Genomic DNA, 24,626 nt, shown 5'->3' on the forward strand with positions numbered 1-24,626 from the left:
CCACTGCTGCACAGGGGGAATCTCGATCCCTGTCTGCTGCGGTCTCCCATTCTGTACCGGCTGCAGTGGGGCCTGATCAGCGGAGGCGTCGCTCCCAGCGTCTTGCTGGGACTGATTCTGTGCAAAGGGTTACTGTTGCCTTTTCTGGCTCTCCTGTTGTATCCTGCACTGATCTGCAGCGAGCGGGCTTCTCTGGGACTAAGTCCTTATTTGCACACACTGAGCATGCCCAGGGCAAGATCTCCCGTTGGAGATCGAGGGTCACATGCTCAGGTACTGCAGCACATTCCATTGGTCCTCCAGGAAGGTCCTGAAAGGGCAAAACTTCAGTAGCAGCTTCCTGTGCTGCAACTATATAAACTGCACATGACCGCACGGCCATGCGCAAGTATTGTCTTGATAATATGTGTGTGTGTTGTGAGTGAAAGTCGCTCTTTAAAATACCCTCCCTATTGGATGACTGTTCGCGGAAGGTGTATGTTTGTTATCTAGCGCACGACTTATCCAACAGCACGTTACACACATAACAGCGTCTACTTGCTGTGTCCGCCTGTGCGGCGCTGTGTGCTTCCTCTGCGCTTTCCTTACCCAAGCCTGGGTGGTTAGTGGCGTCCGTCAGTGCGGCACTGCATGCACTCTCGTGCCTTTATATACTTTTTTAATAGTTTCCTTACACACCCAGTTGCGGTGTTGTGCCAAAAGGATGCTCAAGGTCGGAAGCATCCATGCTTCTTCTTCTCTAAGACCTTCATGCCAGCGGAGAGAAACTACTCCATCGGGGATAGGGAGCTGCTAGCAATGAAATTGGCCTTTTCTGAGTGGAGACATCTTCTGTAAGGTGCAAGCTTTCCCTTCCAAGTTTACACGGACCACAAAAATTTGGTCTATTTGCAAACAGCCCAGCGGCTAAATTCTCGTCAGGCCAGATGGTCCTTGTTCTTTTCCCGGTTCCACTTTTCCCTTCATTTTCTCGATGGGGAGAAGAATATTCGTGCTGACGCTCTCTCTCGCTCCCTTATGTCAACTGAAGAGGAGGAAGAGGAGCCTCGGCTTATTGTCCCTTCCGAGAGCCTGAGAACCGTAGCGCCGGTTTCGCTGGAGTCTGTGCCTCCAGGCAAGACTTTTGTGCCCATTAATTTGCGACCAGAGGTTCTCTCTTGGGCTCATTCGTCCAGGGTGGGTGGACACTTTGGGACAAAGAGGACATCTGAGCTACTAGCGAGGACGTACTGGTGGCCGCATATGGGCCGGGATGTTAGGGATTATATTCTGGCGTGTGTCTCCTGCGCCAAAAATAAATCTCCGCGTCAAATGCCAGCTGGGTTCCTCTATCCCTTGCCGGTGGCAGATAGGCCCTGGGAGATGGGCGGGATGGACTTTGTCGTGGGTTTACCCAAATCTCGCGGCTGTACCATCATTTGGGTCATCACCGATTATTTCTCAAAAATGGTGCATTTGGTGCCGCTACCACGGTTACCTTCTGCACGGGCCTTGGCAGCGTTGTTCATTAAACACATCTTCCACCTACATGGTATGCCTGACAAAATTGTCAGTGACCAGGGTCCCCAGTTTGCGTCTCGGTTCTGGGGAGAGGTTTGTCGTCTTCTCAGTATTGAGTTGAATCTCTCTTCCGCTTATCATCACGAGACGAATGGGTTGGTAGAGAGGGCCAACCAGACCTTGGTCACATACCTGCGACATTTTGTTTCAGCCAGGCAGGATGACTGGGCATCCTTGCTATCATGGGCAGAGTTTGCGCTGAACAACGCCGTAGCCGACTCCACTGGACAAACCCCATTCCTCCTCAACTATGGTCAGCATCCACGGGTACCTGTGCCTATGCCCGTGTCTTCCGCAGACTCCAGGGTGGCAGACTGGGCTGTGGAGGCACGGGATATTTGGGACCGCACTCAGGATGCCATTCGGGCCTCTAAGGAGAGAATGAGGTCCTCCGCCGATGCTCATCAGCGCCCCGCTCCGACCTTTGCTCCTGGCGACTTGGTGTGGCTCTCCGCCCGTCACATCAGGCTGCGAGTTGAGTCCACTAAGTTTGCTCCTCGCTACTTGGGTCCCTTCAAAGTGCTTGAACAGGTTAATCCTGTGGTTTATCGCTTGGCTCTTCCCCAACGCCTGGGTATCACCGACACCTTTCATGTGTCCCTCCTGAAACCCGTGTACATGTCCCGGTTTTCCGAGTCATCTGCTGGGACATCGGGTTCGTCTTCGGAAGATTATGAGGTGAATGCTATTTTGGGGTGCAAGGTGGTACGTGGCAAAAAATTTTTTGGGGTGGACTGGAAGGGTTATGGTCCTGAGGACAGGTCCTGGGAGCCTGCTGAGCACATTCGGGCTCTGCAGCTCATTGCTGCCTTCGAGCGTAGAGAGGCCCAAGGAGGGGGGGGTAATGTTAGGAGTCGAGTTTCCTCTGCTGCACAGGGGGAATCTCGATCCCTGTCTGCTGCGGTCTCCCATTCTGTACCGGCCGCAGTGGGGCCTGCTCAGCGGAGGCGTCGCTCCCAGCGTCTTGCTGGGACTAATTCTGTGCAAAGGGTTAAGGCCCCTTCACATTAAGCGACGCTGCAGCGATACCGACAACGATCCGGATCGCTGCAGCGTCGCTGTTTGGTCGCTGGAGAGCTGTCACACAGACCGCTCTCCAGCGACCAACGATGCCGGTAACCAGGGTAAATATCGGGTAACTAAGCGCAGGGCCGCGCTTAGTAACCCGATGTTTACCCTGAATACCATGCCAAAAGTAAAAAAAAACAAACACTACATACTTACCTAACGCTGTCTGTCCTCCAGCGCTGTGCTCTGCTTCTCTGCTCTCCTCCTGTACTGTCTGTGAGCCGGAAAGCAGAGCGGTGACGTCACCGCTCTGCTTTCCGGCTCACAGACAGTACAGGAGGAGTGTAGAGCACAGCGCTGGAGGACAGACAGCGTTAGGTAAGTATCTAGTGTTTGTTTTTTTTTACTTTTAGCATGGTATCCAGGGTAAACATCGGGTTACTAAGCGCGGCCCTGCGCTTAGTTACCCGATGTTTACCCTGGTTACCAGTGAAGACATCGCTGGATCGGTGTCACACACGCCGATCCAGCGATGTCAGCAGGGAGTCCAGCGACGAAATAAAGTTCTGGACTTTATTCAGCGACCAACGATCTGCCAGCAGGGGCCTGATCGTTGGTCGCTGTCACACAGAACGATTTCATTAACGATATCGTTGCTACGTCACAAATAGCAACGATATCGTTAACAATATCATTATGTGTGAAGGTACCTTTACTGTTGCCTTTTCTGGCTCTCCTGTTGTACCCTGCACTGATCTGCGGCGAGCGGGCATCTCTGGGACTAAGTCCTTATTTGCACACACTGAGCATTCCCAGGGCAAGATCTCCCGTTGGAGATCGAGGGTCACATGCTCAGGTACTGCAGCACATTCCATTGGTCCTCCAGGAAGGTCCTGAAAAGGCAAAACTTCAGTAGCAGCTTCCTGTGCTGCAACTATATAAACTGCGCATGACCGCACGGCCATGCGCTAGTATTGTCTTGATAATATGTGTGTGTGTTGTGAGTGAAAGTCGCTCTTTAAAATACCCTCCCTATTGGATGACTGTTCGCGGAAGGTGTATGTTTGCTATCTAGCGCTCGACTTATCCAACAGCACGTTACACACATAACAGCGTCTACTTGCTGTGTCCGCCTGTACGGCGCCGTGCGCTTCCTCTGCGCTTTCCTTACCCAAGCCTGGGTGGTTAGTGGCGTCCGTCAGTGCGGCACTGCATGCACTCTTGTGCCTTTATATACTTTTTTAATAGTTTCCTTACACACCCAGTTGCGGTGTTGTGCCAGCAAGTGGTCTAATCGGACTTCAATCCTGTGTTGGCGTTGTGTTCGCTGACTTCTTGCTCGCGTACTTTGTGCGGTACCGCGGTCCTGTGACACAACAGGATCGCTTCCTTGACGCAGGGTGAAGTTAACCCGTGTGTGTATACTTATAGTACCGCCATATAGTCCGTCTTACTAGCAGCAGGGTTTTTACCTGCACGGTGGACCTCGGACTGCGAACGCACCTAGTTTTATATCATCTATACTTGGTGCGTTCCGCCAGTCCTTAACACAAACACTACATACTTACCTTCAGCTGTCTGTCCCCAGCGCTGTGCTTCTCTGCACTCCTCCTGCATCCTGTGTCAGCGCCAGCCAGCCGGAAAGCACAGCGGTGACATCACCGCTCTGCTTTCCGGCAAACCGGCGCTGACAGTGCAGAGGAAAGCAGAGCGCCGGGGACAGACAGCTGAAGGTAAGTATGTAGTGTTTGTTTTTTTTACGTTTACGCTGGTAACCAGGGTAAACATCGGGTTACTAAGCGCGAACCCTGCGCTTAGTAACCCGATGTTTACCCTGGTTACCAGTGAAGACATCGCTGGATCGATGTCACACACGCCGATCCAGCGATGACAGCGGGAAGTCCAGCGACCAAATAAAGTTCTGGACTTTCCTCAGTGACCAACGATCTCCTAGCAGGGGCCTGATCGTTGGTCGCTGTCACACATAACGATTTCCTTAACAATATCGTTGCTACGTCACAAAAAGCAACGATATCGTTAACGATATCATTATGTGTGACGGTACCTTTACTCTGAATGCGAAAGCTTAATAAGCCTGATAAGATTCAGTTGGAGATGGAAGTGCCCCAATGGTGGGACCAATATCCTGCTATAATTACCCATTCAGCAGTATTCCTATTATTTACAGACTGGAAACCTTTATAGGAGTTGTCCACTACTAGGTCAAGCTCTTCTTGATCTAAATGTTTGCTCCCATGAAAATAAAATCACTAAGGCTGGCGTCACACTCGGCGTAAGACAATACGGTCCGTATATTACGGCCGTAATACGCATAAAAGTCCCCAAAATAGTGGTCCGTAGCTCCTCCGTAGGCAGGGTGTGTCAGCGTATTTTGCGCATGGCATCCTCCGTATGTAATCCGTATGGCATCCGTACTGCGTGTTTTTCTCGCAGGCTTGCAAAACCAACATATGGATTTACAATGGATCCATGTGTTAAAAAAAAATATATATATATATACTGTATATATATATATATATATATATATATATATATATATATGTCAGTAGACACATATATGTATATATATTAATATTTCATCCAACGCGAGATAGCTTTAAAGCCGGTAATTCAATTGCCGGCTTTTGCTATTTCCTTCCTAAACCCAACATGATATGAGACATGGTTTACATACATTAAACCATCTCATATCCCCTTTTTTTTGCATATTCCACACTACTAATGTTAGTAGTGTGTATGTGCAAAATTTGGCCGTTCTAGCTATTAAATTAAAGGGTTAAATGGCGGAAAAAATTGGCGTGGGCTCCCGCCCAATTTTCTCCGCCAGAGTAGTAAAGCCAGTGACTGAGGGCAGATATTAATAGCCTGGAGAGGGTCCACGGTTTTTTCCCCCCTTCCCGGCTAAAAACACCTGCCCCCAGCCACCCCAGAGAAGGCACATCTGTAAGATGCGCCTATTCTGGCACTTGGCCACTCTCTTCCCATTCCCGTGTAGCGGTGGGATATGGGGTAATGAAGGGTTAATGTCAACTTGCTATTGTAAGGTTATGACACCTTTCCATTATTAAAGGGAACCTGTCACCCTGTTTTTTCAGTAGGAGATAAAAATACCGTTAAATAGGGCCTGAGCTGTGCTTTACAATAGGGTATTTACAATAGGGTATTTTTTGTCCCCTGATTCCCTACCTATGCTGCCGAAATACCTTACAAAAGTGGCCTTTTTCGCCTGTCAATCAGGCTGGTCAGGTCAGATGGGCGTGGTCACAGCGCTGTTTCTCCCCCACATCTTTCTTATGTTCCCGTTGGTGGCATAGTGCTTCTCGCATGCGCAAGTGCCGAATACACTGCACAGCTGTAGAAAAAGAGCGCGCTCGCCGCTATTCAGTGGTTTCTCGGTGGGCGCGGCCATCTTCCTGAGGCCGCGTGTGCGCAGATGGAGTCTCCTGCTTCCCGGGGCTTCAGGAAAATGGCCGTGGGATGCCGCGCGTGCGCAGATGGACATCGCGGCGGTCATTTTCCTGAAGCCAAGATTCAAACTCATGGTTTACTGTATGTAAACCATGTCTCATATCATGTCGGGTTTAGGAAGAAGAAAGCAAAAGCCGGTAATTGAATTACCAGCTTTAAAGCTATCTAGCGCTGTATGAAATAATAATATATATACATATATGTGTCTCACTGACATATATATATATATATATATATATACTAGCTATTGAACCCGTTCTACGCCCGGGTGGCGAGCATTTATATTGGTATATGGTCTCCATCCTGGTATGTGCTGCTCCATCCTGCGTCCCCATCCTGTCATGTGCTGCTCCATCCTGCGTCCCCATCCTGTCATGCACTGCTCCATCCTGCGTCCCCATCCTGTCATGTGCTGCTCCATCCTGCGTCCCCATCCTGTCATGCGCTGCTCCATCCTGCGTCCCCATCCTGTCATGTGCTGCTCCATCCTGCGTCCCCATCCTGTCATGTGCTGCTCCATCCTGTGTCCCCATCCTGTCATGTGCTGCTCCATCCTGCGTCCCCATCCTGTCATGTGCTGCTCCATCCTGCGTCCCCATCCTGTCATGCGCTGCTCCATCCTGCGTCCCCATCCTGTCATGTGCTGCTCCATCCTGCGTCCCCATCCTGTCATGCGCTACTCCATCCTGCGTCCCAATCCTGTCATGTGCTGCTCCATCCTGCGTCCCCATCCTGTCATGTGCTGCTCCATCCTGCGTCCCCATCCTGTCATGTGCTGCTCCCATCCTGCGTCCCCATCCTGTGATGCGCTGCTCCCATCCTGCGTCCCCATCCTGTCATGTGCTGCTCCATCCTGCGTCCCCATCCTGTCATGAGCTGCTCCATCCTGCGTCCCCATCCTGTCATGTGCTGCTCCCATCCTGCGTCCCCATCCTGTCATGCGCTGCTCCATCCTGCGTCCCCATCCTGTCATGTGCTGCTCCATCCTGCGTCCCCATCCTGTCATGTGCTGCTCCATCCTGCGCCTCCATCCTGTCATGTGCTGCTCCCATCCTGCGTCCCCATCCTGTGATGCGCTGCTCCCATCCTGTGATGCGCTGCTCCCATCCTGCGTCCCCATCCTGTCATGTGCTGCTCCATCCTGCGTCCCCATCCTGTCATGTGCTGCTCCATCCTGCGTCCCCATCCTGTCATGCGCTGCTCCATCCTGCGTCCCCATCCTGTCATGTGCTGCTCCATCCTGCGCCTCCATTCTGTCATGTGCTGCTCCCATCCTGCGTCCCCATCCTGTCATGCGCTGCTCCATCCTGCGTCCCCATCCTGTCATGTGCTGCTCCATCCTGCGCCTCCATTCTGTCATGTGCTGCTCCCATCCTGCGTCCCCATCCTGTCATGCGCTGCTCCATCCTGCGTCCCCATCCTGTCATGCGCTGCTCCCATCCTGCGTCCCCATCCTGTCATGTGCTGCTCCATCCTGCGCCTCCATTCTGTCATGTGCTGCTCCCATCCTGCGTCCCCATCCTGTCATGCGCTGCTCCATCCTGCGTCCCCATCCTGTCATGCGCTGCTCCCATCCTGCGTTCCCATCCTGTGATGCGCTGCTCCCATCCTGTGATGCGCTGCTCCCATCCTGCGTCCCCATCCTGTGATGCGCTGCTCCCATCCTGTGATGCGCTGCTCCCATCCTGCGTCCCCATCCTGTCATGTGCTGCTCCATCCTGCGTCCCCATCCTGTCATGTGCTGCTCCATCCTGCGTCCCCATCCTGTCATGCGCTGCTCCATCCTGCGTCCCCATCTTGTCATGTGCTGCTCCATCCTGCGCCTCCATTCTGTCATGTGCTGCTCCCATCCTGCGTCCCCATCCTGTCATGCGCTGCTCCATCCTGCGTCCCCATCCTGTCATGTGCTGCTCCATCCTGCGCCTCCATTTTGTCATGTGCTGCTCCCATCCTGCGTCCCCATCCTGTCATGCGCTGCTCCATCCTGCGTCCCCATCCTGTCATGCGCTGCTCCCATCCTGCGTCCCCATCCTGTCATGTGCTGCTCCATCCTGCGCCTCCATTCTGTCATGTGCTGCTCCCATCCTGCGTCCCCATCCTGTCATGCGCTGCTCCATCCTGCGTCCCCATCCTGTCATGCGCTGCTCCCATCCTGTGATGCGCTGCTCCCATCCTGCGTCCCCATCCTGTGATGCGCTGCTCCCATCCTGTCATGCCCTGCTCCCATCCTGCGTCCCCATCCTGTCATGCGCTGCACCCATCCTGCGTCCCCATCCTTATGTGCTGCTCCATCCTGCGTCCCCATCCTGTCATGTGCTGCTCCATCCTGCGTCCCCATCCTGTCATGTGCTGCTCCATCCTGCGTCCCCATCCTTATGTGCTGCTCCATCCTGCGTCCCCATCCTGTCATGTGCTGCTCCATCCTGCGTCCCCATCCTGTCATGTGCTGCTCCATCCTGCGTCCCCATCCTGTCATGTGCTGCTCCATCCTGCGTCCCCATCCTGTTATGTGCTGCTCCCATCCTGCGTCCCCATCCTTATGTGCTGCTCCATCCTGCGTCCCCATCCTTATGTGCTGCTCCATCCTGCGTCCCCATCCTTTCATGTGCTGCTCCATCCTGCGTCCCCATCCTGTTTTGTGCTGCTCCCATCCTCCGTCCCCATCCTTATATTCTCCTCCATCCTGCGTCCCCATCCTTATGTGCTGCTCCATCCTGCGTCCCCATACTGCCTCTGACCCGCTCGGTGCCGAGTGCTGGGGGGCCTGAGCAGGCAGGGACACCGGCACGTTGTGGGGGTCAGGTGCCGGTATCGCCGCCAGCTCAGGCCCCCCAGCACTTACTATATTCACCTGTCCTGCGTTCCAGCGCTGGGCGCCGCCATCTTCCCGGTCTCCTGGCCGTGACTGTTCAGTCAGAGGGCGGCGCCGGCGCGCATTAAGCGCGTCATCGCGCCCTCTGAACTGAAGGTTACAGGCCGAAGACCGGGAAGATGGCGGCGCTCAGTGATGGAACGCAGGACAGGTGAATATGGCCGATACTCACCCTCCTGGCGGTCCCTGCTTCTCTGTTGGAGATCGCGGTGTGCGTTCAGTGTGAACGCACACCGCGATCTCCCGGGAGCGTCACTCTGTGAGGCCCAGACTGCGCCGGCGCTTGCGCCTGCGCAGTCTATAAAGGCTTCGGACAGAGTGACGCTCCCAGCGTTATATTATAGATATATATATATATACAGTGGGGCAAAAAAGTATTTAGTCAGTCAGCAATAGTGCAAGTTCCACCACTTAAAAAGATGAGAGGCGTCTGTAATTTACATCATAGGTAGACCTCAACTATGGGAGACAAACTGAGAAAAAAAAATCCAGAAAATCACATTGTCTGTTTTTTTAACATTTTATTTGCATATTATGGTGGAAAATAAGTATTTGGTCAGAAACAAAATTTCATCTCAATACTTTGTAATCTATCCTTTGTTGGCAATGACAGAGGTCAAACGTTTTCTGTAAGTCTTCACAAGGTTGCCACACACTGTTGTTGGTATGTTGGCCCATTCCTCCATGCAGATCTCCTCTAAAGCAGTGATGTTTTTGGCTTTTCGCTTGGCAACACGGACTTTCAACTCCCTCCAAAGGTTTTCTATAGGGTTGAGATCTGGAGACTGGCTAGGCCACTCCAGGACCTTCATATGCTTCTTACGAAGCCACTCCTTCCTTGCTCTGGCGGTGTGCTTTGGATCATTGTCATGTTGAAAGACCCAGCCACGTTTCATCTTCAATGCCCTTGCTGATGGAAGGAGGTTTGCACTCAAAATCTCACGATACATGGCCCCATTCATTCTTTCATGTACCCGGATCAGTCGTCCTGGCCCCTTTGCAGAGAAACAGCCCCAAAGCATGATGTTTCCACCACCATGCTTTACAGTAGGTATGGTGTTTGATGGATGCAACTCAGTATTCTCTTTCCTCCAAACACGACAAGTTGTGTTTCTACCAAACAGTTCCAGTTTGGTTTCATCAGACCATAGGACATTCTCCCCAAACTCCTCTGGATCATCCAAATGCTCTCTAGCAAACTTCAGACGGGCCCAGACATGTACTGGCTTAAGCAGTGGGATACGTCTGGCACTGCAGGATCTGAGTCCATGGTGGCGTAGTGTGTTACTTATGGTAGGCCTTGTTACATTGGTCCCAGCTCTCTCCAGTTCATTCACTAGGTCCCCCCGCGTGGTTCTGGGATTTTTGCTCACCGTTCTTGTGATCATTCTGACCCCACGGGGTGGGATTTTGCGTGGAGCCCCAGATCGAGGGAGATTATCAGTGGTCTTGTATGTCTTCCATTTTCTAATTATTGCTCCCACTGTTGATTTCTTCACTCCAAGCTGGTTGGCTATTGCAGATTCAGTCTTCCCAACCTGGTGCAGGGCTACAATTTTGTTTCTGGTGTCATTTGACAGCTCTTTGGTCTTCACCATAGTGGAGTTTGGAGTCAGACTGTTTGAGGGTGTGCACAGGTGTCTTTTTATACTGATAACAAGTTTAAACAGGTGCCATTACTACAGGTAATGAGTGGAGGAAAGAGGAGACTCTTAAAGAAGAAGTTACAGGTCTGTGAGAGCCAGAAATCTTGATTGTTTGTTTCTGACCAAATACTTATTTTCCACCATAATATGCAAATAAAATGTTAAAAAAACAGACAATGTGATTTTCTGGATTTTTTTTTCTCAGTTTGTCTCCCATAGTTGAGGTCTACCTATGATGTAAATTACAGACGCCTCTCATCTTTTTAAGTGGTGGAACTTGCACTATTGCTGACTGACTAAATACTTTTTTGCCCCACTGTATATATACACCTATTCTATGTGTACACATTTATTCTACCTATTCTATTGTAAGCTGTCAGTGTGATTTTACTGTACACCGCACTGAATTACCGGCTTCTCTCTAACACCGCTGCGTACTTCTCGCAAGTCACACTGCTGGTCCGTGTGTAATCTGTATTTTTCTGGCTTCCATAGACTTTCATTGGTGATTTTTTATGCGCAATACGGTGACAAACGCAGCATGCTGCGATTTTCTACGGCCATAGAAAGCCGTATAATACGGATCAGTAAAATACGGCAGATAGGAGCAGGGGCATAGAGAATAATTGGGCCGTGTGTAATGCGTGTTTTACGGACGTATTTTATGAGCTCATACGTCCGTAAAACTCGCTAGTGTGACGCCGGCCTCATAGTCACATCCCATTCTGGTGCCATTCTAGTGGTGTCAGCCTCGCATTTCCTGCAGCTCACGTGCGATTGTTTTTTCACGTGAGCCATGTGCCCAATAAGCACTGGTGTCACTGTTCCCACCATAAGATACATTAATAATCAAGAGGAAGAGAAAAGCTAGTTTCATCTTTCACATCTTCTTGATTATGTATATGTCCGTATGAGTGGGCAGTGATGCCAGTGCTGATTGGGCACAGGACTCACTTGTCATAACAACCGCATGTAAACCCCAAGGAACACGAGTGCTAACACCATTGGAACAGTGTCGTCACAAGAATTAGGTATAACTGTTTTTATTTTCACTGGAGCAAACTTTCAGATCAAGAAGGGATTGTCCTTGTAGTGGACAACCTCTTTAAAATACTTGCTTGATAGCTGTAGATCCATATTGTACCTGCAATTGGAAATGAATTCACACAGACGAACAGAGAGGTTTATTACTCTTGGATATGGGAAACATGTCATTTTTTTAATTGCTCGCTATACAGCGGACATAATGAAGAAAAACTAGACGGACAGAAAGAGCAACCAAGGCATTATCTAGACCAGGGGTATCAAACTGCATTCCTCGAGGGCCGCAAACCCTGTGTGGTTTCAAGATTTCCTTAGCTTTGCACAAGGTGCTGTAATCATTAGGCCGGCGTCACACACAGCGTAAAACAATACGGTCCGTATATTACGGCCGTAATACGCTGAAAAGTCCCGAAAAAAGTGGTCCGTAGCTCCTCCGTAGGCAGGGTGTGTCAGCGTTTTTTGCGCATGGCATCCTCCGTATGTAATCCGTATGGCATCCGTACTGCGTGGTTTTCTCGCAGGCTTGCAAAACCAACATACCGCTATAGAAATGATCCATGTGTCCCAAAAAGAAAAAAAAATATATATATATATTGGCGTGGGCTCCCGCGCAATTTTCTCCGCCATTTAACCCTTTATTTTAAGAGCTAGAACGGCCAAATTTTGCAGATACACACTACTGACATTAGTAGTGTGGAATCTGCAAAAAAAATGGAGAGAAGACATGGTTTACTGTATGTAAACCATGTCTCAAATCATGTCGGGTTTTAGGAAGGAGAAAGAAAAAGCCGGTAATTGAATTACCGGCTTTCAAGCTGTATAGCGCTGGAATAAATATTAATATATATACATATATGTGTCTCACTGACATATATATATATATATATACCTATTCTATGTGTACACATTTATTCTACCTATTCTACTGTAAGCTGTCAGTGTGATTTTACTGTACACCGCACTGAATTGCCGGCTTTTCTCTCTAACAGCGCTGCGTATTTCTCGCAAGTCACACTGCTTGTCCGTGTGTAATCCGTATTTTTCACGCTTCCATAGACTTTCATTGGCGTATTTCTTGCGCAGTACGGTGACAAACGCAGCATGCTGCGATTTTGTACGGCCGTAGAAAGCCGTATAATACTGATCAGTAAAATACGGCAGATAGGAGCAGAGGCATAGAGAATAATTGTGCCGTATTTTTTGCGAGTTTTACGGACGTAGTTTCTGCGCTCTTACGTCCGTAAAACTCGCATGTGTGACGCCGGCCTTATGTGTATAGGTGATTAAATTATCACCTGTGCAGTACATGGAAACCCTGAAAACATGACCTGTTTGCAGCCCTTGAGGAATGCAGTTTGACACCCCTGATCTAGACAACACTGTATTAAGTAATACGGCACTGCTCACCTGGTTGGGCTGTGAGAAACCACAACTTTTTAGAGGGCTCATTGTATAACTCCAGCTGCTACACCGGTGGCTGGACACACCAATGTAGAGATCAGGAAAAGAATAAGCAGATGTGCTGTGCTGCTGATGGGTAATCAATAAAGATATCCAAAGTGTCCAAGATTTGTAGGAAAAGATGTTGTTTATTCTCAACACATTTCAAAGGCTGTATGGCTTTAACATCAGGACGGAGTAGAGATGAGATGATGAAACATTTGGAAAAAGTTTGTCTATCTCAAAGTTGGGACTAATAGGGTTGAGCGAAACGGGTCGAAATTTTTCAAAAGTCGCCGACTTTTGGCAAGGTCGGGTTTCATGAAACCCGACCCGACCCCAGTGTGGGGTCGGCCATGAAGTCGGCAATCTTTTGAATCTACAATCGGAATTCCGATACCGATTCCCGATATGTTTAAGATATCGGGAATTGGTATCGGAATTCAGATTTAAGTGTAAAATAAAGAATTAAAATAAAAAATATCGCAATACTTACCCTCTGACGCGCCCTGGTACTAACCGGGAACCTTCCTTCCTTAGAATCAGCCTTCCAGGACCCTGCGGTGACGTCGCGGCTTGTGATTGGCCGCGCGGCCGCCCATGTGACCGCTCGCGCGGCCAATCACAAGCCGCGACGTCACCCGCGACGTCACCGAAGGTCCTGGAAGGGCTGATTCTTAGGAAGGAAGGCTGCCGGAAAGAAGCAGGGCGCGTCCGAGGGTGAGTATATTCCTATTAGGTATAGGATCGGGTCGGGTTTCACGAAACCCGACTTTTGAAAAAGTCGGGTCGAGTGAAATCGGCCGATCCTATAAAAAAGTCGGGGTCGGGGTCGGACGAAACCCGAAACCCAATGCAGTGCATTGGGTTTCCATGGTTCCCAGGGTCTGAAGGAGCGGAAACTCTCCTTCAGGCCCTGCGATCCATATTTTAGTGTAAAATAAAGAATTAAACAAAAAAAATATCGCAATACTTACCCTCTGACGCGCCCTCTGACGCGCCTATTAGGAATATACTCACCCTCGGACGCGCCCTGCTTCTTTCCGGCAGCCTTCCTTCCTAAGAATCAGCCCTTCCAGGACCTTCGGTGACGTCGCGGGTGATGTCGCGGCTTGTGATTGGCCGCGCGAGCGGTCACATGGGCGGCCGCGCGGCCAATCACAAGCCGCGACGTCACCGCGACGTCACCGCAGGGTCCTGGAAGGCTGATTCTAAGGAAGGAAGGTTCCCGGTTAGTACCAGGGCGCGTCAGAGGGTAAGTATTGCGATATTTTTTTAGTTTAATTCTTTATTTTACACTAAAATATGGATCGCAGGGCCTGAAGGAGAGTTTCCGCTCCTTCAGACCCTGGGAACCATGGAAACCCAATGCACTGCATTGGGTTTCGGGTTTCGTCCGACCCCGACCCCGACTTTTTTATAGGATCGGCCGATTTCACTCGACCCGACTTTTTCAAAAGTCGGGTTTCGTGAAACCCGACCCGATCCTATAAAAGTAAAGGTCGCTCAACCCTAGGGACTACCATTGCACATTCAAATTAATATTCGGACTCCTGAGTATTTTCCGCAAAATTTGGTAAATTATTGAGTCTCCACTAAGGTTGTGATCTTATCGATGGTTTTGATCGCTGTAAGATCATTACTGTCGGTCAGAGCGCTGCTGGGACATGCTGTCAGATGTCAGTGTGACCCTGCAGATTTGACTGTGACCAGAAGTACTGTAAATCACCACTGGTCAGAGAGCCAGACAAATAACTGTGTGAGCCTGCAGCTGTGATCAGAGGTTAAAAGTTTACCTCTGGTCACTAGCATCAGCTGATAGGACTACTACTCCCATCAGAAGATGCTTGCTGCCACTAATAACTGTGAGAGCACGTGGCGGCTGATGAATAATTCCATCAGCCACTGCCTGCACGCTAAATAAATAATTTAAAAATAAAAACCGGGTGGGTTCCCCTGTATTTTTGATAACCCTTACAGCTGGGGGTTTTAACCCTCAGCTGTCAGCTTTAGCAAGGTTGGTCTTCCAGAATAGAGGGGTCCCCACTCCCCACACATTTTTTAAAAATTTAATGAAAAATGTTGGGTCCCCCCCCCCCCCCCGATTTTTGACAACCAGACAAGCTAAAGCAGACAGCTGGGGGCTGATATTCTTAGACTGGTATGGGGCCATGGATGTTGGCCCCCAGACTAAAAATAACAGTCTGCAGCCACCTAGAAAAGGCGCAGCTATTAGATGAGTCCTTCCCATTTCTCCCTTGGCTGTCGCAAGTGGGGTTCATATTTGTGGGGTTGATGTCACCTTTTTATTGTCCGGTGACATTAAACCCACGGCTTAGTAATGGAGAGGTCTCTGTAAGACTTCTCCCCATTACTAACCCTATAGTTTTATTGTAAATAAACACGCTTTGCCAACAGGGCTCTTGAACTGAGGGGGCTTGGTGAGATCACCGCTAGCACAATGAAAAAAAGCTTCATGGTGCAGTGGTGAGTTCACCACAGTTTGCTGGGAGAAACGATAATGATGAACAGTAGTGATGAGCGAGTATACTCGTTGCTGGGGTTTTCCCAAGCATGCACTGGTGGTCTCTGAGTATTTATGACTGCTCAGAGATTTCATTTTCTTTGTTGCAGCTGGATGATTTGCGGCTACTAGACAGCTTGATTACATGTGGGGATTCCCTAGAAACAAGGCAACCCCCATATGTACTCAGGTTGGCTAGCAGCCTTAAATCTTCCTGCTGCGGCAAGGAAAACTAAATCTCTGAGCAGTCATAAATACTCGGAGACCACCCGATTGTGCTTGGGAAAGCCCAAGCAAAGAGTATACTCGCTCATCACTAATGAACAGGATGTTCTGGACCTCCCAAGTTAATGTTGTCCGGGTTTGGGCTTAGGAAAGTGGGGTTCATATTTGTGGGGTTGATGTCACCTTTTTATTGTCCGGTGACATTAAACCCACGGCTTAGTAATGGAGAGGTCTCTATAAGACTTCTCCCCATTACTAACCCTATAGTTTTATTGTAAATAAACACGCTTTGCCAACAGGGCTCTTGAACTGAGGGGGCCTTGGTGAAATCACCGCTAGCACAATGAAAAAAAGCTTCATGGTGCAGTGGTGAGTTCACCACAGTTCGCTTGGAGAAACGATGATGATGAACAGTAGTGATGAGCGAGTATACTCGTTGCTGGGGTTTTCCCAAGCATGCACAGGTGGTCTCTGAGTATTTATGACTGCTCAGAGATTTAGTTTTCTTTGTTGCAGCTGGATGATTTGCGGCTACTAGACAGCTTGATTACATGTGGGGATTCCCTAGAAACAAGGCAACCCCCATATGTACTCAGGCTGGCTAGCAGCCTTAAATCTTCCTGCTGCGGCAAGGAAAACTAAATCTCTGAGCAGTCATAAATACTCGGAGACCACCCGATCGAGCTTGGGAAAGCCCAAGCAACGAGTATACTCGCTCATCACTAATGAACAGGATGTTCTGGACCTCCCAAGTTAATGTTGTCCGGGTTTGGGCTTAAGCACTGTTCTGGTACCTGAACCAAACCCTTTTTTTAACTGTTCGCCTAATTTGCAGAACCCAGACATCCAGGGGTTCACTCATCTCTAATGAGACGAACCACAGACTTTCTAATGGTCATTTATGGGCTATCCACATCTATCCTAAGAACAGAACCCCACTGCATGTGTGCAAAACTCTCTGCATTAATTTAGATGGAAGTTTCTGAGGAAGCTTGCCCACACAAATGAATCACAAGAGCAGTGCCTGTATGGCCACTTCTCTAATCCCCTGTTCTCAAGATAAATGTGGTTTTGCCATAAATTTCCATTTATATATAATTTGGATATAACAAATGTTCCAACTGGGCATAATTTTATGGGTCCTTATAGTTTGGATAATTTAATATACTAATACATTGTCTGTATTACAGGAAAGAGGGCATGCATTGCTGAAAGCTTGGTACGCCTGCAACTCTTTATTTTCATCACGGTCATCCTACAAAAATTCACCCTGAAGTCTATAGTGGACCCCAACGATCTTGACATCTCACCTACAGAAAGTGGCTTAGAAAATCTTCCTCCGACCCATAAAATCAAATTCATTGCACGTTGTTAGAAAAGGCAAAAGGACAATGTGTTCAAAATACAGAGTATTTTACATAAAATTGCCCACAACTTTGTCAAACTGTTTGGACAGAGAACTCAGCTTAATAATAGAACTTCAGCCAAAAAAAAGAACTAAATGTTCATAGAGTATAATACTAAAGTACCAAATTTTATGAAAGAAATGAAAATAAAATATTTACAGGATGGTAAAGTCAATCTGTGTGTGCCCCGTCCCACAAGACTTTCTATTAATTTCTTTCATTTGCTCACACTTACAGTATGTAATACTGTCTCATTATTTTAAAGCTTTAGTGGATTAATTGTGGCTTTTACCATAGACTACACTTCTATTTAGCATTTTCAGCCCTACTGTTGTATAAGCCTTGATTGTTTGTGATTTCCTGCACTTGTGTTCCTGCTTTATATACAGAGTGGTATTTCTTTTCTTTTTTTACATTTTTTTATAACTTTGTGTTAACAATGAGAACTGGACTAGAGCCAAAGGAATAGAAACTGTAAAGAAAAGTAATAAAAGAAGCTTCTGGCAGTAATCATGACGTCACCAATCTAAAATGAATTATAACTAGCTACACCTAAATAAGATGGGGAAGGGGACTAAAGTGGAAAATAATCAAAGTTTAGGTAACTGTAATGGGGCTTAACATCCCCCCAGGAAATGTGGGAAAAAGGAAAGTGCTCTATGGTTGCACCACACGGTCAATAGCCATGCCTACTTACAAGGGTTAAGGAGAACAAAGTTTGTAGCTTCATCTCATCAACAATTAGCCGATCGGTGTCGTACTTCTATATATGTAGTGAGGGGGTTATTGTTTTATAGGGCAGTGGTCAGGGTTGTAGGAACAGAGGTAGAGACAGAGAATAACCGTAACAGCAAAGAAAGATTACAAGAGTTGTGCTCAGGTTTATTGTCAGTAACAAACAAATAAAGTTTCACTCCGTAGTGATAAAGCATGTAAATATGAAATATGAATAGCATTACTGCTCTAGATAATAAGAAATAGTGGAGATACCTAGCACATAATTTGGCCAATTTATGCATGCCCAGCAGCCAACGACAAGGCGATCTCCTGTTTGCTGGGAACCTACGTGTCTATTGTGAATAGCTTCCTTAGGTTAAAGCCTCAATTTATGGGTAAGTAGGGTCCTGCTGCAATTAAAACCGCCACAGACTGGAGGGAGGAGTGGCTCGGTCAGAGGGCTGATTGTTGTGAATTCCGCTCTTGGGCTCCCTCTGGTGGTTGTAAGTAGCATTTTTGTGAGTTCTGCTCTTTGGCTCCCTCCTGTGGTTTTGAGTGGTATGGCTGCTTCTTGGATTTAACTTCAGCAGCTGTTTTCACTGATCGTCTTTCTGGTTCGGCTATATTAGTCTGGCCTTATCCCTCATTCAATGCCAGTTGTCAATTGTTCCTGCCTGGAGTCATTGCTCTTAGGACTTTCCTGACACTCTGACCAGTTCATCAAAGCTAAGTCCTTGCTTGTCCTTTTGCGGTTCTCTTGTTGTGGACTTGTTGTTCAGCACTTTCTTTGTTTTTGTTCATTTGTCCAGCTTTTCAGTATGGATCTATTCAGCTAAGCTGGAAGCTCTGGGCAGCAGAGTTTGCCCTCCACACCTTTAGTCAGGTGTGGAGATTTTTGCATTTCTCTGCGGTGGACTTTTTCTAGTTTTTATTACTGACCGCACAGCGTTCTGTCCTGTACTATTTTCTATCTAGCTAGAAGTGGCCTCCTATGCTAAATCTTGTTTCATACTATGTATGTCATTTCCTTCTCCTCTCACAGTCATTATTTGTGGGGGGCTAATCTATCCTTTGGGGATTTTCTCTGAGGCAAGATAGTTTTCCTGCTTCTTTCTTTAGGGGTAGTTAGCTCTTAGGCTGTGATGAGATGCCTAGGCAGAGTTAGGAGCATTCCACGGCTACTTCTAGTGTTGTGTTGAGCTTAGGGACTGCGGTCAGTATAGTTGCCACCTGCTCAGAGCTAGACGCATGTCGCTCCTTAATCACCAGATCATAACAGCTGATGTACAAATGACAAAAAACTGACTGGCACATACAAAATAAAAAAACTGGTGTGTACAGTTGCGAATTAGGAGTAGCCATCTCTATATATAACAAACAGATAAAGATGCACTCTGTAGTGATAAAGCATGTAGATATGAAATATCAGAAATATGAATAGCATTACTGCTTTGCATAATAAGAAAAAAATGGAGGGCCTGAGACTATACCCCTTGAAATCTTAGTCAACAGTAAGTCTATCAGTGTTGCACCTCTTTGTGAGTAGCATGGGGGTTATTAATTTATAGGGCAGTGGCCAGCATTGTAGGAACAGAGTTAGGGACAGAGAATAACTGTAACAGCAAAGAAAAATTACAAGAGTTGTGCTCAGGTTTATTACCAGTAACTTGCTGATTGCCATATATCAGTTATTGCATTTCTACTTGCTGACCTGTGAATAGTTAATAATTAAGTTGTTGAACTCTACCACCGAGTCTGCATTCTCTGTGTCCTTGTGCAAGTTCTGCTTAATCAGAGCCAGCTGAAGAGCACAGCTCCAGGAAAAGTTTGTACAAAATTTGGCAATGATCCAGTGGAACCTAACAGTATCCAACATATTAGCACATACAAGGCAGCGAGGCTGAGCACCAAGTAGATGCAGGTAATTTCAAAGTTGTGGTTGACCAGCAGAATGCCTTGGCCATCTTGGTTGGTGCTATTGGTTTTCAGTTTGCTTTATTTAGCATAAAATTTTATGGGAGAGAGGAAGGATGCCACCTGGACCTCTCCCACTGCCAATTTTGGTCAACTTTCTCCTGATCCATTATGAAGGATTGACACCATATTTAACAAAGCTAAGTTTGTTACAACTTTTTTTTTCTTTGTGGAGCTGCAAAGTGATAATCACCATATAAGACAATAGCATACAGGTCCATGTTCAAAATAAATGCTATCCTGGGCACAAACTTATTATTCCACCAATTATTTAATGGTGACACTTAGTCATGTATCAACTTTTATCCATTGAAAATAGGTCTATTGCAGATGAATCCATGTTAGACCAAACGATACCCCTATACAAAGAATATTGCTTCTAATCTGGTAGGAACCATCAGTCACATCCGCTGATCTGGGAGCCACAGATTATATGGTACCTGAGGCTTGTGACTACCACAAATCTTATAGCAATATAATTATATTACTTTATGTATAGAGTTTTGGCTTTAGTCACTGTAAGACAGTATCAACTTGGGTAATGTGACATTGCTATTGTGAAATTGCACAGTATGTATTTGCAGTCTTTGGTGGTGGCCACTTAGTATAACTTTTTTATTTAGCAACTAAAAGAAAATACTTGAAATACATGTCCATAACTTTGCAGCATGACGTATATGGACAGCTGTCTCTGAATCTGCTCCAGGTGGAAAATCCACAAATAATTCTGATGGTTTCTTTATACTCTCCACCTATTAAAAGCCACATCCCTAGAGAGAGGTTGAAGGGGTGCACTCAGGCCCTGTTCACATGGAAATAGAGAGGAGAATTGAGTACTTGGTGCAGCCCAGACTGTAGGAAAGAGAACGTTTGAACCCTCACTTCATCAACAGAACCCGAAGATGTTGTAATGTTGTTGAGAGCTTGTGGTTGCTGCTGATTTTGAAACTCCATAATCTCCTAGGCCTCCATATTGCCTTATCAGTCCAAGAAACATGGTATGGCTTTGTTAAATATTAATTATTAATTGAATTTTTCTTATTCTCAATTCTGTACTGAGCACATTGCCTCTCACTGACACTGCATGAGTTATTTCTGTATACTTAGCTCAGAGTAAAGTCAACACCATATAGAGAGAGCACATGCTCTATAGGACACATATATAATCACAGCTCTTAGGAGGAGGGGTTGTCACATGGGGGCTGTCACCTCCTGCCTTTTCCATCATTCTCTATGGACTTCAGACAACTTACAGAAGGAATGAACAACTGGTAGCCATGATGACTTCAACTGAAGACAGACAGGTGCTTTTTACCATCTCGGGAAAAATGAGGAACAAATGGACAATCTGTTCATAACTATTTCACCTATTTTATGTTTTGCTGCAATGTGGTTTTTCTGTGGACAATCCAATAAACCTCTTCATTTTTTATGAAAATATCATTCCTTTTTTTCTTTAAGAGTAACGCATCTGGTAAAGAGTCCTGATTAAATAAATGTGCATGTGGATTTCCTTCTCCTTGCACATGGGGGAAGAGAAGAGCTTAGCTAAACGTCAATTTTGCAAGTTTTCAGGAATTCCACTTCAAAACTTCAAGTCACAAGGATCAGACACAGAATCTATGAGTAAGAACTAACAGGTGCCAGACGGATTGACAAGCACTAGCATTACAAGTGCCAGAAGACGTGCTGATGACCAGAGCCCAGCGTTGTCCAACAAAGGAATTACAAGCTGAGATATTTCAAGAGAAGAAAAATGGATTTAATTAATTCATATTCTATGTCAAGCCAGCTGGAATTTTTAACTTTATACAAGTCTAATTTAGAAATGTTTTGACTTTCCTTATATGCAGAATGCAAGATAGCAAATCTAAAGATAGATTCTAAGCTAATTTACAATAAAGAAAAAGAGAAAGTGAAAAAATATTTTACATTTGGTTGACATATTTCATAAGTTTGTCTCAGAGAAATCCAAAAAATACTGTGTTGAAAGAATTTCTAATGAAATTAGTAATGTTCCCAAGATTGACTGTAATGTAGAGAGTGAACAAGATGTGAGGCACGTGTCTGTAATGGCCACTCAAGGTGACCTTCTGTCTCATGATGTAAAACAAGATGGAGGAAACGTAGGAGACATGAGAACTGCCAAAGATGACGTTAAAGGAACAAATGTACAAAGACCACTAGAAATAGAAGACGACTCAGAGGCCCAACTCCTCCAAACTAAAGCTAGGAAAAAAACTTGTTAAAATTATGAAAAATCATTCCTGCATATGATGACAAAATCCATGTGTGCAGAAATTCAGAGATATTTGAGAGTTTTGCTAATAAGTTTGATTTGACTAATGATGAGGAGAAAAATCAGTTGTTTAAAATGTAACTTCCAGTAACTTCTTCCAGGTGGTTCTCATTAAAAATGCAGAATGATGATGAGTTCCATGAAGAATTAACCAATATAGAAAGATTAAGAATTCTGAAATTCTGTAGATTAAAAGAAAATTATCCAGATATTGATATTTTTCTAAAATTAAGGTTTGGCCGGAAAGAATGTACTTTTATAGTCATGTCCTTATTTGAAAAGTTGTACAAAACTGTCATTACAAATTTCAATACACAATCAATGATAAAATGTTTTGTAAACAAATTTGGATTCCTAAATTCTGTATCTCTTGTTATTGCGTCACAAAAAGATTCTTTATTTGAATGTGCGCAATCTCTTGATTTTTCTAGAAAACGTGATAATTTTGAAAGGAAAATAAATCATACTAAATGTTTGAAAACAGACAGAATTAAATCTAATCAAAAGCCAAAATCAAAATCTCCAAAACTAAGTTATCCCCAAAATCAAATATATGAAGTACGAAGAAAATTGCATATTTGTTATAAGCCCTAAAAATAGTTCAAAGAATCCACAAAAAAAGTTGCATTGAAAGAGTTAAAAATTCAAGGTTTAGATCTCTCTGTAAAGCGACAAATGAAGGAAAGTGACAAACTGGAGCAGCTGTCTTCAGAGAGCCACATCATGGGAGGTAAGCTGAAGACTCCATAATCAGAGCTTTTTAAGAAAATCCATAAGTCTAAAAATGACAATTTTAAATAAAGCTTTTCAAGACATTATTGACAGGGAGATAAAATTTGGTTTAGGAATTGGCTAAAAATGTAATTATATTATATAATGTGTAAATGTGTTATACAATGTATTACTTAGCAATTTGTAATTATTTTATACAGTATAATTCTGTAGTTCTATAGTTTTGTAGTTATATATTCATACAGTATACAGTAAATAGATATATTAATGCTGTATTTTTTATATGTATAGTGAAATAATTAAAATTTACTCCAGTAATAATATTAGAATTACATTAAATATATATATTAAAAATATACTTACCGTATATACTCGAGTATAAGCCGAGATTTTCAGCCCAAATTTTTGGGCTGAAAGTGCCCCTCTCAGCTTATACTCGAGTCACGGTCGGCGGTGCGGTCGGCGGGTGAGGGGTAGAGAGCGTGTCGCATACTCACCTAGTCCCGGCGCTCTTGGCACTCCCCTTGCCTGTCCCATGGTCTTCGGGTGCCGCAGCTCTTCCCCAGTTCAGCGGTCCGCTCATTAAAGTTATGAATATGGACTCCACTCCCATAGGGGTGGAGCCGCATATTCATTTCTCTAATGAGCGGTAACGGTGACTGCTGACAGAGGAAGAGGCTGCGGCACCCGGAGACCAGCTGTCCGGGGGAAGGAGCCAGGGACGCCAGGAGCAGGTAAGTATGTCATATTTACCTGTCCACATTCCACCCGCCGGGCGCCCCTCCGTCTTCCTCGTCCTCGTGCAGTGACTGTTCAGGTCAGAGGGCGCGATGACGTACTAGTGTGCGCGCCACCCTCTGCCTGAACAGTCAGTGCGGAGAGACACCGAGACAAGACGCTGAGGAGCTGCAAGCAAGAGAGGTGAGTATGTCGTATGTCGTTTTTTTTTTTAAATTGCAGCAGCAGCAGTAGCATGATATATTGCACAGATTTATATGGAGCGTCTATGGGGCCATAATGAACGGTGCAGAGCATTATATATGGAACAGCTTTATGTGGAGCATCTATGGGGCCATAATGAACGGTGCAGAGCATTATATATGCATTCTATATTGCACAGCTTTATGTGGAGCATCTATGAGGCCAAAATGAATGGTGCAGAGCATTATATATGCACTAGCTATTGAACCCGTTCTACGCCCGGGTGGCGAACATTTATATTGGTATATGGTCTCCATCCTGGTATGTGCTGCTCCATCCTGCGTCCCCATCCTGTCATGTGCTGCTCCATCCTGCGTCCCCATCCTGTCATGAGCTGCTCCATCCTGCGCCACCATCCTGTCATGTGCTGCTCCATCCTGCGTCCCCATCCTGTCATGTGCTGCTCCCATCCTGCGCCCCCATCCTGTCATGTGCTGCTCCATCCTGCGTCCCCATCCTGTCATGTGCTGCACCCATCCTGCGCCCCCATTCTGACATGTGCTGCTCCCATCCTGCGCCCCCATTCTGACATGTGCTGCTCCATCCTGCGTCCCCATCCTGTCATGTGCTGCTCCATCCTGCGTCCCCATCCTGTCATGTGCTGCACCCATCCTGCACCCCCATTCTGACATGTGCTGCTCCCATCCTGCGCCCCCATTCTGACATGTGCTGCTTCCATCCTGCGCCCCCATTCTGACATGTGCTGCAC

The 24,626-nt window shown here is 46.5% G+C and overlaps 1 protein-coding gene across 4 annotated transcripts in view; it reads left to right on the forward strand.

The window, feature by feature from the left end:
• LOC138661791 (cytochrome P450 2C23-like) overlaps nucleotides 1-22,533 on the forward strand; it is a 144,335-nt gene extending 121,802 nt beyond the window's left edge. For all 4 annotated transcript variants that reach the window (XM_069746711.1, XM_069746712.1, XM_069746710.1 and 1 more), the window contains one exon: nucleotides 16,999-22,533. In XM_069746711.1, coding sequence (XP_069602812.1) covers nucleotides 16,999-17,183 — 185 coding nt within the window. In that variant the 3' untranslated portion in view covers nucleotides 17,184-22,533. The remainder of the gene's footprint in view (nucleotides 1-16,998) is intronic.
• Nucleotides 22,534-24,626: the final 2,093 nt, after the last annotated feature.

This window comes from Ranitomeya imitator, chromosome 2 (assembly GCF_032444005.1).
Source record: "Ranitomeya imitator isolate aRanImi1 chromosome 2, aRanImi1.pri, whole genome shotgun sequence".
NCBI classification, from domain to species: Eukaryota; Metazoa; Chordata; class Amphibia; order Anura; family Dendrobatidae; genus Ranitomeya; species Ranitomeya imitator.